The sequence below is a fragment of the Phycodurus eques genome, chromosome 3 (assembly GCF_024500275.1).
Source record: "Phycodurus eques isolate BA_2022a chromosome 3, UOR_Pequ_1.1, whole genome shotgun sequence".
NCBI classification, from domain to species: Eukaryota; Metazoa; Chordata; class Actinopteri; order Syngnathiformes; family Syngnathidae; genus Phycodurus; species Phycodurus eques.
This window is the reverse complement of record NC_084527.1, coordinates 25,018,884-25,033,539: the sequence shown is the minus strand read 5'-3', so window position 1 is coordinate 25,033,539 and position 14,656 is coordinate 25,018,884. Positions and strand designations below refer to the sequence as shown.

General features: G+C 40.9%; 1 protein-coding gene across 3 annotated transcripts in view; it reads right to left on the bottom strand.

Annotated features, from left to right (window-relative positions):
- unc5db (unc-5 netrin receptor Db) overlaps positions 1-14,656 on the bottom strand; it is a 189,676-nt gene that overhangs the window by 96,056 nt on the left and 78,964 nt on the right. For all 3 annotated transcript variants that reach the window (XM_061671017.1, XM_061671019.1, XM_061671018.1), the window contains exon 2: positions 10,525-10,740. In XM_061671017.1, the coding sequence (XP_061527001.1) occupies positions 10,525-10,740 (216 nt within the window). The remainder of the gene's footprint in view (positions 1-10,524; positions 10,741-14,656) is intronic.

The window sequence follows — 14,656 nt, the reverse complement described above, 5'->3', positions numbered from 1 at the left end:
TAAAAGCATAATCATACTTTAGAAAGCATTAAGGAAAGTCAAGTTGACGATGTACGGAGCAGCTTAACAGTAATTAAGAATTACAACGTCATGAAGTGCCCTGCAGTACCGTTGTTGGAGCCTGAGGACCCTTTGCGCCCTCTCGCTCTCCCCTTCTTTCTCTCTTTCAGCAACTTCCTCAAACCACGCACCTGTCACCAATCAGCCCTCGTCACCACCTGCATATAAGCCTGTCTGTTTCCGGATATACTTGCCAAAGTATTGCAGCTTCTTCAAGCGGTACCACGGTCCACCTGTCTCATGTAAACCACAATATTCCTTGTTCAATTTTTGACTCCTGTGTCTCTCCTCGTTCTCAATGTGTCCCCCATGTTCCTGATCCACGTCATTGCTGCCGCCAAGCCAGCCGCCTGTCCTCGCCACTGCACCCTAGCTGTCCTCGCCACTGCCTGCCAACCCACCGAGGACCACCTCCATTCATTCGATTCCTTTTCTGCTGAACTCAGAAAAGTATTCGATCACCTCTTACGCTCACTCAGGGCGCTAGTTCCGTAGCGGCGTAATCCATCGAGTTCCGGATCCTTGCGGGCGAATGCGGGTGGGATGACGCGGGGCTTAGGGGGATTTTTCTTAACGGTCTTTCTGAGCAACTCAAAAACGAGCTCGCTGCCCAGGACGAGCCCTCCTCTCTCGAGGCTCTAATAGCGCTCACCATCCGCCTTGATAACAGACTACGAGAGAGAGCATGAGCGAGGGGGGTCCGAGGGCACAAGCTCACCCCCACCGTGAGTGCTGCACTGGCAGCATCTCACCCACCTCCTGCACCCCTGACTGCCTCTTCGGCGCCCCCCCACTGCACCTCAGGAACCCATGCAAATTGGTCACACCCAACTAGATCCCCAGGAATGTCAGCGTTGTGTCATCCAGCGGCTGTGCATTTATTGCGGTCAATCAGGTCATTTCATTTCCAATTGACCCCTGCGACCAAAAGACCAGGCTCGACATGGTCTGAGAGCGCCGTGGTGAGCCAAACCACCATTTCCTCTGGCTCTTCCTCCCGTATGACCGTCCCTTTTCTGCATTCTAGGTTCCACTCACAACACCCCATTACTGCCCTTATCGATTCCGGTGCCGATGACAATTTTATTCATGAAGGTATAGTTCACCAGCTCCAAATCCCTCTCCAACCACTTTCGTGCCCGGAAAAAGTCACAGACCTGGATGGCCAAGTCATTTCCCCTATCACCCACCAAACTGTCCCTATCACGCTCCTTATTTCCGGTAATCACCGCGAGAACATTTAACTCTTTGCCATTCCTTCCCCTTAGTTCTTGGAATTTCCTGGCTCCAACATCACAACCCCACCATAAACTGGACTCATTTATCAATCACTGGATGGAGTCTTCATTACCATTCCCACTGTCTGCTCTCCGCTATGCCACCCTTAAAAGAGCCACCACCCTCTGTCACCCCAGTGGACCTTTCACGGATTCCTGAAGAGTATTATGACCTCTCCCCAGTATTCAGCAAGGACTTGGCAATCTCTCTACCCCTACACCGCCCGTACGACTGTACCATTGACCTCTTGCCGGGAGTTCCACTTCCCACCAGCTGACTCTTCAATCTCTCCCGTCTGGAGAAAAAAGCTATGGAGGATTACATCCGAGACTCCCTGGCTGTGGACTCATACGTCCCTCCTCGTCTCCGGTTGGGGCCGGGTTTTTCATTGGGGAGAAAAAAGACACCACTCTCCGCCCATGCATCGACTATTGAGGACTCAATGACATAACCATAAAAAACAAGTCACCCCTACCACTGATCGACTCATCCTTTGAACCCCTCTGCGAAGCCCAGATTTTAACCAAATTGGACCTCCAAAACGCCTACCACCTCATCAGTATCCGAGAGGGGGACGAATGGAAAACCGCCTTCAATACCCCTCTCGGACATTTCGAGTACCTGGTCATGGCATTCGGCTTAAAAAATGCCCCTGCGGTCTCCAAACATTTATCCATGACATCCTCCATGACATGCTTATCCGGTTCGTGTTCGTGTACCTTCATGACATCCTCATCTTCTCCAGCTCCCCCGAAGAACACCGCATGTAAGTTCTCCAGCGCCTCCTCGAGGTCCTCCAGCGCCTCCTCGAGAACCTGTCTTTGTCAAACTTGAAAAATGCGAATTCCACCTCTCCTCAGTACATTTTCTCGGCTACATCATTGCAAAAGGACAACTGCAACCGGACACCACCAAGATCCAAGCCATCACCGACTGGCCCATCCCCACTACCGGGAAAGAACTGCAATGCTTCCTCGGATTTGTCAACTTCTACTGTCGAATCATCCGCAACTACAGCAAGGTCACAATCTCACTCACCAGCCTCGCATCCACCATCTCCCCCTTTCAGTGGACCCCGGCAGCCTCCCAAGCATTCAGTAAACTCAAAACCCTGTTCACCAATGCTCCCATTCGGCACCACCCTGACCCCTCCCTCCAGTTCGTGGTGAAGGTTGACGCCTCGGACTACGGAGCTGGAGCTGTCCTCTCGCTGCGGGACCCCACGACCCAGAAACTACACCCCTGTGCTTTCTTTTCTCATTGCAGTTTTATATTTGAAATGTGTCAAATTTCTCTAATCAAACACTCAATTCATCTCAATAATACAATGTGACAACATCTAACATGGTTGCTGCGGGCATGTCCAGAGATGCGTCAAAATCACAGGAAAACTATCTATTGTTAAACTGTTCACTTTTGCATTGACAGAAATACTTGAAGATGGCCTATAATATGCAACATTTATCTGTAGCTGTGTGATAGTTTAATTTATTGAATTTACAGTGAAAGGAGTTCAAAACACAGTTATGGGAAAAAATTTATTTAAAATATTTGTAAATACAGTATCTAGCAATTGTCTGGTAGCTGTGTGACTTTTTAAAAATGTTATTTTATGCTAAAATGAGTTAAAACCACTTACTATTGAAACTTAGTAGTGAAGAAAATACTTGAATTAGGACCTTCAGTCTCCCATATAGTCTACCAGTTGTGGTTTGAGATTTGCTGATCTACATACGCAACTAGCTAGTGGAGGTCTCAAGGTTGCATTTAGATGTGGTACTATGAGATATAATGACCTCTGCTGGATAGCAGCTAAATCCTGTTGAGCCCCTACGCCTAAAACATTTTCTTTTGCAAAGATTTGCGGTTGTTGTTGTTTTACCAAAAACAAATATTCCTCAGTTCTGTATAAAAAAAATAATACCTCTCGAGTTCTGCCAATTATTTGATATTAAAAGAGACCTCAGTCTAGAGTAAGTTTCTCTCTCTATCATGAAAATAAAATGATATCAAGTAAAACAATACTTTTACAAACTAATCTTCAGCCCTGGCAGAAAACCTGTGGTCAGGCTGAATAAAATTATCTCTGGAACTGGAGACATTATCACCTCTTCAGTACCCTGAGGAGTATACAGTAGAGGTAAGGGGGATTGTGTGTGAGGTATATTGTCGGGGGCACATTCGGTTAACAACCCCATTAACTGCCTCGCAAAGCAACCCTAGAGCAACCATAACATAAATTCTGGCTTTAGAGGCCATACCGTATCAGCCAGAGATATAAACTCCGTGCCCTGTCGGAAAAGTCAGTTGAAAAGTGGTGGCAGTGAAGTCGCTAAAAGGGTGGTAAGGTGTTGCCACCCATTTGTCAAATGCAACCCTCCATACTGTTGTCAAGACCCAACTTGACCACACAAATAAATAATGTTCCAACAAGTTCCTCAGGCTGCTTGGCAAGACAGGCTGGTGACTGTTTATCTGCCTCAGTTGGGTCTTCATAATACACACACATGCATGCACCCACACACGTACGCGTACAAATATATCTAGATATGTACTATAGAAATACTGTATCCACACCATATGTGCATATCAACATGCATATGAAGTCCCTTCATTACCAACAGAAAGGCACATTATGTACAAATGCATGCATGCAATCTCACTACAAACTATACAAACACAATCCAATCATTCCAGATGGCAGGGCATAATGCACATTAATTCTTCACGTCACCACATGCCCCATGTGACAATATGTACGCACTTTAAATACACACCCCAATACCAACAGCCCCCTCGCAGATGTGGAATATGCTGCAATGTATGAAGGCGAACGCTGTGTCTGCTTGCTGCTCGAAGATGATAACATTCACACTCTACAGATGCTGGAAAGAAAGGTCAGGTTTTTTTTCCCCACCCTTTCGCTTCCATTCTGCTCCATGGGTTACTATTGAACAATTATATTCCATGGAGAAAGATGTTTGTGTGCTCCAAGTGTTAAATAGCTACATTACTCAAAGGAAGCCTTAACTGCCTCAATTAAAGTCACATAAAGGAGAATGTTAGAGTCCAAATGGCATTGGAGAGTCTTCTCTTTTAGAACAAACAAGGATAAAGACTTTTCCCCTGATAGAGCCAGGTGGTTCCTGATTTCCTCACACTCCCAAGTTGTAGGCAGTCATAACAATCAGGGAAAGTGCCAAGAGAGGTGTCACAGATGAATGACAGCTGAGTGGGAGGAGGCCAGTGTATACCCATTCACATTGGGGATCAGTCAGCTTTCCCACTTGGTGTCCTGTTGAGTGCCTCTCTAAGTCTGTGAGACATGGAGGATTTTAATGCAACCATGCAATGAAGCACGATGAAATGTCAAGAAATAGCCATGGATGGAACTTACTTCAGGGGAGAAATGCCCCCCTATGTTTACCAAGCTCCTGTAGGTGACATGAAATATCTGGAATTTTTCAAAATTCTGCGAGGGAACAATAATCATAATATTTGTATGTGTATTTTATTGGATGTATACAGTTACTTAGGTTCCATCTATGAGTTTTTTATACTTCCTAACCCATCAATAATCGTGCACTGGTACATTCGCCTGACTTCGGCAGCGTGGGTTGAGATAGCGTGTGAATGTGAGTCTAAATTGTTGTCTGTCTCTAAATGTGCTCTGCGACTGACTGCCGACCAGTTCAGAGTGTAGTCCGCCTTTCGCCCAAAGTCAACTGGGATAGGCTTCAGCATTCTGCAACCCTGAACAGGATACAGGGTGTAGAGAATGGTTAGATTGATGGATGGAGGGAGGGAGGGAGGGATGGATGGATACTGCTTCACCCCTTCATGGTCACTGGAAAGCTGGAGCCTACCCCAGCTGAGTTGAGGCCAGAGGCCCTGGACACATCACCAGTCACATTTAGGGAAACACCCAATCATTCAGATGCACATATAGAGTCTTCAGCTCATCCAAGCAAAAGGAGAACATTCAAACTCCGTTCTTCACTATAAACTGAAATGTTCATCTCTTGTCTCATATTTATCTTTTGATGTCAAACCCACATGTTTTCAGCTTATAGCAAAATTAAAGGAATTGGCCTCACTGTTGCATTCTTTCAAAGGGGAGTGTGTCTGAAATTACATTTGTGTTGTGTTTTTTGAATCCTCCAAAGCGGTGGCAACTTAATCTCCTTATATAAAACACCGTCTTCCTTTTTAAGAATCGGCGCTTTACTTATGATTAACTGATTTCATATAACTCAGTTTTTGTGTGACAAAGAACAACGACTTCATGAACTCAACAGATGAAAATCTCAAGGTCTAAAATGTTCAAAGTGTTCGTTTTTTTTGACAGTGCATCTTCATCACAATTCAATAAAATTACCATACGTATGAAATGTAATTTAATTTTCTTTTAGCCTCACGGATTTTACATTTCAGCAGCCTTTAGTTGGATGACGAAACATTAAAATGGATAAATGAAGCGTATTTTAGTTTGAACAAGACAATTCAGATTATTCTGTGGACTCCATAAGGGTATTGGGGATATTAATATTGAGGTCTTGCTGGCCATCGAGCCCTGAGACTAAATGCAAGTATAATAATTATTATTTCTGTCCCCTGCATATCTCATCTATGATATCTCACCATTGTCGGGCAGCTATATAATGTGTCTTAGTCTGGCAACGAAGTTGTAATCACGATGCATAAAGGGAAATTCATATTAATGTGCTCATCTTGTGGAGAATAGATCAGTCTCATTTTAAATGGAAAATCCATTGCTTTATGTTGCATAGAATGCCTTACAAAAGGGGTGGGGAGGTCTTTGACATTGTTTTTTTGTTTTGTTTTTTTAAATTGCACTCTGGACCCCATGTGAGGTGTCTCTTCAGCTTGGCCATAGTACAAAATGAGTCATTTATGGACACATTATTTTGAATGGCAGCCATTCAATCAGTGTTCTTTTGATTATGGATGTAGATGGAAGAAAATATCAGTATACTTCTTGTATTGTACGGTATTAGGAACTCAAGGGCACTGTCAGCTTTATCAGTAGTGGGTGAGTCATCAGGCTAGTTGGTAAATAAGAGATGCTATCAGGTTTTCGTGGTGGCATTGAGGGCCCATGTTCAAATCAATACCATTCCAATTCTTTGCTGATCCCTACCTCCGATTAGCTGGACAAATCTAAGACACAACGTTGCTGACTGTTACTAAGTTAGAACAAAGCATTGCAGTTAAGACAACCTTATCTTTGGTCTTGTGTTTTCTACTGATATAGGCCGGGCTGATGCCTGGCAGATACGACAGTGAGGACATTCTCTGACTGCTTAAATTGTTAGTCCACTGGGGCCTGCTGATAACAAGGGAATCTCCAACATCACCGTGCCCCATGCACTTAAGTGTTTTCTTGACAGGGTCAGGGAAAGTGCTTTATCATTTTTAATCTTGACCGCACAGTATGGCTGAGAATGGCAAGGGTAATTAAGAAGATTAAGATTAGGGAAAGGCAGTTAATGAATTCACAACATGCATAAAAGTTTATCTTCAGATCATTTGCGATCAGCATGGGAAATGAAATAATACCGAATTAGCGAGACCAGGGATGGCTATTAACCAAATGAGCATAAGGAGAAAAGAAAAATCTCCCCACCAAAAACAAAGAGCCAAGCAACAAAATAATAACCACACAACCATGGCCACAATAGCAGGCACGCCCCCGACAATCTATTTTTCCATAGTTTGGTGAGATAATTTAGCTTCATGCGAAGGTCAAACTATTCGGAACAACTCTCAGTATTATCCAATACAGTTGTACATTTTTAAAAAATACACAAAACCACAACAATAAACCTATTGTTACATAATGTAGATACCTTTCTGATAAGATAAGAAAAGATAACCTCCTGTATATAATACAATAATCATAGTGAGTATTATTATCTTTGTAAAGACATCATCTTTGATACAGCTCTTCTATTGGTCCTCATTAGATTGTGCAAGGACTTCCTGGAAGGAGATATCTTGCATCTCAATGGGACAATTCCTGGATAAATAAAGGATAAATACGTAAATAGAAAGGTTTACATAATTATGGGAGGTTGGTGTATATGTCAATCACAGCTGAACAGCGTTAACTGGTCAAATTCTTAGCTTCGATATCTCTATAGGCCACACAACAGTGTTTTCTGGTTTGGACTTGGAAGTAATCGACTGAATGTTTTACACACCTTTTTTTCCCGTGGGGAAAAACACTCCCACACATGTAAGGTGATGCAAACATTGATGTCTGCTTAGAACCCCCCCAAAATGTCTTTCAGTTACATTTTAACACGTTCACTATGTTCTGTAAAGTGACATCATAGTTCAAGTTCAAATGTACAGTAACAAGTAAGGTGTGTAACAGCAAATAGAAGCATCCTATTTTGTTCTGAATACAATGGACTCTATGCACTTTCGGCATGTTAACTTGCGATCAGCATGTAAATGCTTTGTGACAACATGGGAAACGCTAAAGCTCTGCAGTGTGGGCTGGAGGAGCTATCTCCTCGTCTTTGAAAAGTAAAAACTTTTGTTACCATTTTGACCTCGAAGAGTACTTGCACCAAACTACTGAATATACATATTACATAACCCCAGGTTATCACACATTTAACAACAGTTTCTTTTTTTTTTTTTTTCCACCAGTAGCGTTTGCAGGCAGCTAACATCTAGCGGCAACATACAACTAACTCAGTATAGCTAACAAGCAAAGAAAGTCGTGTCTTGTGCTGTGGCTCTCTACCAATACTTCATGCCTAAAAGTCCACACTATGAAAAAACTGTGCATTCATCCATCCATTTCTGCACCACCATTAAGGACGCATTAGCTCACCAGTGATAGGACATTGTAATCATTTAAAATATAAACACATGCAGAGGTTTATAGAAATAGTTTCCTACTTTATTAAATCGTTGTTGATGATGATCATGGTGAGAAATTGAGGTTTATTTTTAGCTGTGTTGAGTATTTTATGCTGTACAGTATATTAGTTTTATTTTTTAGCCGCAAGTGAGAGATCTTTTGGAAAGCGTGACACTCAATCCGCATGCATTTATTAATCAATTTAGATTTGGAGAAGATTTTACTTTAAGCACGAATGCAGCTAATGAAAGTAAAAATGGAAGCTTTAGAAAGGCAGAATTGAATGTTTAATATCTGAGAGTACAGCCCGAGCCATACTGAGGCGGTCAAAGACTGCAGAGTTAGAGAGTAGACTGAAAAGGCCAATTTTTCCACATGATGTTACACACGACTCAACAGACCAATGAGTTGGCCCAAAGTCAATGCTGGGGAAACACTGTTTCGTGTTTTATACATTACCCAATTTCAACAAAACCAACATTACAATACATTTGACATATACAGGGGGTTACGATTTGAAGTATATACAGTAAGTACTACAACTCTACTGGATGCACAGTACTGTTACACACAGAGCAAATTATCACTTTGCCGGAGAAGCGCTAGAATCACCAAAATTACAACATAGCCCAAATTGTTTTGGCGATGACATACTGTGCTTGTGCAAGCCCAGACAGAAGATGTAACATTCATTGCACATCCTAAGTTCTTACAGACAACAATTTTAATAGTGTAATTTCAAAAAATTCCATTACCAAAACTAGTTTTTCACCAATATCGGTTTTAAAAAACTGAAAAAATGAAATGAAAATGATTGCTTCAACTGAAATATGATCTCCTCAACTATGAAAATCCAATAATTACCTTTTTCTTTTTACTTCTTTTTCTTTTCTTAAAAGTTGTTACAACAATCAGTCCAATAACTGAACTCTTTAAAGCCCAATAGTATGTAACCTTCTAATAAAATTACTGCTTCTCAAGTAATAAGAAGTAAATGAACAAATGACTGCTTAAACGGGGGTGACATGAATGACATGAATTTATCATTATTAAAAATTCTTCTGACGATACTACAGCTGTTATTATCCTGGTCTGTGCTTGTCATGTCCTCACGCAGAATATCTAATTATTATGACTTGCTTATCACATGCAGCAAGTTTTTCAATTGTGCTGTAAATTGTGTCCTCTCTTTTTGTAAGTCAAGGATTACTTGACGATAAATGAGTCAGTGCGACCCCACCGCAGACAAATTGGCAAGCCGTATGGTACTCTCCCTCTGCTTTGCATTGGCTACTGTCCAGGTGGCCCCTGGTACTCAATTCTCCAATGGAATACCCGATTATGTCCTTTACCATTTAATTGGCAGTAAAATAATTGTGTTTCTCATTATACTCTGCTTTGTAGCACACTTATGGAGGAAGTAGCTGTGGGTCTAATTTTTCATATGTTGTACAGAAATGTGGTACTCTTTTCCTTTGATCAAATACGCATCATTTATTTTGAACATCCATGTGTACTACTTGTGTGCATGGCTGGTGATAAGTCTCTAAACTCATGGTTCCTGAACATCACCTTTTACTTCAATACTGATTTGTGTGTTTAACAATGCACCTACTTAGAATCTGTGGGATGTATATTTCTTCGTCAACAGTGGAGGTGTATATCTATATCGTCTATTCCTAAATCAACTTAGCTTTTTCTTCCTACATATACAAAGCCAGAGTGTAAGATGCAGATTTTACCATGATGAAGCGTACAACAATTTCACACCACGGCGATCACGGTAGAAAAAACATCCAGACTCAATTAAAGCCGTTTTCCTGTGGAACGAACTTCATGAATACAATACAGACGGCTTCCTCACAGTTTCTAATCCCAGAGCATTCTTAGCTGAGGGACTGTATAGGGTCTTTATTAACCAGAAATCCCTTCAGGAAGCCTAAATCAGGTCTTATAAGTCAAGACATTTCCATTCAACAAAAAAATATATTTTTTTGTAACTGTATAAAAATAAAAATCTCGAATCATGGCACAAAGCACTAACATTATTAGTTAAGCACAAGTTCAGTAAAAATATTTATGTAACTAAAAGCATTTTCATGGTGGACAATTATGTTTTAGACAGTTTCTAGTTAGTATGCAAAATGTGCTGTGAGAGTCTTTTTTTTGTTTTGCGTAAATGTTCAGTTTTTCCCATTTCCATAGTGCAGTTCTACTGTATGTAACTCAGACATTATCCCAGTCAGTGGAATGATGTGTTGTAATAAGGTCACACAGCTTAATCTTACCAGTGTTGAGGTCCTTATACTCATGGGAGAAGTGCTCATTCTGGTGAACCCATTCTCCATTGCATTTAAAGAAGATCTGCAAGGCAGGTGTGGCTCGACAGCGCAGTTTAATGGGATTGCTCTTGATTATGTAGGCGTCCTCTGGCTCCTGAATGAAGTGCGGCAGGGTGCTCTGCACTGCGGGTTGGATGCCTGGCTGAGCATCCCCTGTAGCACCTGCAAGTACAACATCAGTTATTAAACTGATCTTCTTCAGGGAATGGAAACTGTAACGATACACCGAAAGCAATAGCATTTACAATAACCTACTCACATACAGTGTTGGGCAGCAGCGGTGCTACTAGTTTATATACATTTCTCCGAAGTGTCGTGTAACTTTTCTCTTTTGAATATCAGATAGTTTTTCAGGTATGGGAAAAGATGCATGTGAATGGAAAGTGTGCAGCTGGAGACAATGACAGTGGAGGTGGCAGACATGTATGCATCATATGAATACCTTAGCAAATACATGTTACTTATTAAATCCTCACACAACATTTAAATACATGTTCTGGTGTTTACTGTACAACCCTAAAAGGAAGCTTCTCTCAATATCCAAGACGTCCAAAACACATTTAAGGAGACTCATTCAGGTGCTTCCCAAAGTTAACACAACAATTGCCAGCTAAACTAGATATCAAAACTCAGTCAGCAAAAATCAGCAGCTACCCAGCTAATAGCTCGAGCTGGCAATGTGTTTTTGGCAACAATGAAATAAAACTGCATGTGTGTGTGCGTGTGTGTGTGTATGTGTGAAGGGAATTTAGACAGGGAGAGGTAGAAAAAATGAAAAGATGAAGCTGAAAAGTATAACGTGGTTTATGATTTTCAAAAATATTATTTGCTTAGGTTATTTTCTCTCCAAAACCGAATTTGTTTGGTCTATTTAAATAATGAATTTGATAATATAACTACAAAAACGTCTACAACTAAAATAAATTATTCATTTAGTACACTGTTCTAGTACACAGTTCTGTTACAATAACACATTTCGTACATACTGTCACTGCATTAATTGAAGACTGTTTTTAAACGCTAATTACAAAAGAAAAATCTCAAACATGTCACATGTCTGAATAATGATAGAAAAATTATCTTCTCATCGTCGTTTACGCACACATTTAGTTACTAAAACAAAGCTGATTTACTTGCAGGATGCCATGACTATTCTCTTAAAATACAATCTTTCCCGTAAATCAGTAGGAGAATACGCAGAAGGGCAGATTTGACCACATTTTAGAGTTGCTCCACCTAGAGCGCGTATCTGGAATGAAAGCGCTTTTCCCCTCCTAAGCGCATGGGAGAATACAGGCCGTAGCAAGCAAACAACACCGGTATGTTTGTGATCTTGCCACAGCTGAGCTCTTTCTTAAAAATACACCTCAGCTACAGCTAAGCTATTCAGAGGTATAAACAAGCTTAAAGTGATTATGTCTCACCACCAAATCCAATTGTGACCCTTAAAATCAAATTGACCTCCTCACCATTTCTCAGTCAGTGTTGTCCTTGAGAGGCAGCACAACTAAAATAAGGTGACATGCAGAATAGTAGATAGACAAGAAGAAAACTATGGTCGACATTGCAATTGTTACCACACACCACGTCCCCATACACCCTAAGAGACTCATCCAAGCTCGATGACATACATTCATAATTTACAATATAATAATAAAATATTGACACTGTAAGAAAGATACTAATTTTAAAAATAATGTCTGACTGGAGGCGGCACGGTGCTCGACTGGTTAGAGCGTCTGCCTCACAGTTCTGAGGACTGGGGTTCAAATCTCTAGGTTTTGTAGAACTGAATTGTACAATTCTAAGGAGTGTTTCTGGTACTATGTTCTACTATTGCATGAGAGCAGCAAAATATTAGAAACGCTTCTCAGCAGGCCGCTGTGAAGTTTAACACAATTTTAGCTCCCAACTGATGTAATAAATATTGTTAAACATTGAGTCTTCTGAAAGCGCTCACCAGATAAAATCCAGATTGTAAATTCTGGTAACACATGGAGAATACCACATAACCCATATTCGAACTAACTTCTATGAAAAATCATTATCAGGTTGAAATCCGGAGTGCTTAAGTTGGATCTTAGTAACATTAGTTCCTTGGGCAAAAAAAAAATTCTGATTCAAACGAAACTACTTTCAGCTATTAACATCCTTGATTTTGCAAGCGCCAAACGTTTTACGCCTGTAGGACTTTGTGCTACCAGCGCTATTTTCAAATGACATTACATTACAAATCTTGTAATGGTGATGCAAACTAGTTAGAGACATTCCCCAAGGGGCTGTGCCTTGAGGGGTGACATGGCTTCCGGTTCCATTTGAAGAGTGAAGACTTCTGGTGGAGGGACTCTGGTTGCTGGATTACGAGTAGAACAGGTCCACTGATAGACTAATAGAGTCCTTACCAACTGTTGCGATTTGTGTAAAGTGGAAGGTAAAATGGTGATTCAACTCATCTTCAACCCCTGTCTTCCATCCATCCATTTTCTGAGCCGCTTATCTGCAGAAGGGTCGCGGGGACCCCTGTCTTGTCAACCAAAACATCTCCACAGTATCAGATTTCTGGGTGCTGGGTTGTTCCTGTTTTAAGCTCTCCCATGTGATATGCAATCAGTGTATGCTTGGGCTTGACTCCAAAAGAGTTCCAAGGAAGACCGAGAGTGGATGATTTATTTGCCTCCACCCATCCACCCAGTCACAGCAGTGCTGGTTAGCTGTGTGTAGGGTTGGGCATTGAGAATTGAGAACCAATTGGAATGAAATGAAATGAAATGTGTACTTTCATCTGAAAATGGGACTTTGGATCACTTTGGCAATAGTCCAGTTTCTTTTCTCCTTAGCCCAAGTAAGACACGACTGACGTCTCTGGTTCAGGAAAGTGTATGCGCACTGGCTCTTGATGTCAGTCCAGCCTCAGTCCCCTCCTTGTAAAGTTCCCCCAAATTCTTGAATGGGTTTTGATTGACAACCCTCTCAAGCCTGCAGGTATCCACTGTGATGTGCCACTGTGCCACCTCCCAAAATATCAACTTCACGAGATTCACTTGTAATTCTTATTAATGACTATTTTTTGTCACATTTCAAATGCAAAGTTAATATTCGCCCAAGTAAGATCCCAATACACGTTAAACAATGTTCTGATATATATATTTCTTTTCCCGATAGTTTTGCGAAAGGCCTTACAATTAGGTTTTCCAGTTCAACTTTCCTGACCACCTTGCCAACAAAGAGCAAATATGCTCCTCCAAGGGGGAGGTCCAGGGTCAGGGTGCTATATACTGTACATTTTACAGGCAGACAGAGAAGGTGAAGCAGATAGACAGCATGCAATGGGAAGCTGAAGGCAGGCGCATTGACATTGACAAGATATATGTCTCTATGAGCCTTAAACGACTTACAAAATGGATTTAAATCAAGTCCTGATAATGTAGGATATCTAATTTTGTAGGTGTACTGACAATATCTCCAGTGCATCAGTCATAGACATTATTGCCTTGTTAGCATGATGAGACTTGCAGGTTCTGCCTGTTCAAGTATGATGCTAGTCATTAAACTGTACCTCCTTTGCGCCATCTTGGTTGAGAGCCTTCTCTGCAATTGAAATCACTATTATAATAATTTGGTTAGACATTCCAACAGGCATATACTGTACACAGTATATACATTAGCTTTGAAGTGTAATGGTAATACCTGAAAGGTAAGCAGTAAGGTAAAGACTCAAAACTATTCTGTGGTCCTTGCATGCATAAAAGCTCCTCATTCATCATATTTGTCATTTTTTAAATCAGATTTGTTCTTAAACCTTTGATGCAAAATATGTTGTTCATTTTCTTAAATAAATTCATTTCAAAATTCAAGGAATTTTAAATAACATGTTTTTGATCATCACACAGCCTTATTTCCATTTTTCCAGTTTTTATTTTTTTGTGTGAAAACCTTTTTTGTATCACTACCATTCTAATGCACAACATGGGTAAAAATTATCCATATCCATGTTATTTTATGTATGGCTAGGTGGGTTTTTTTACATATGTTTGATATAAATTCATATTATATTTTACTGTTCCAAGTATGTGAGTAT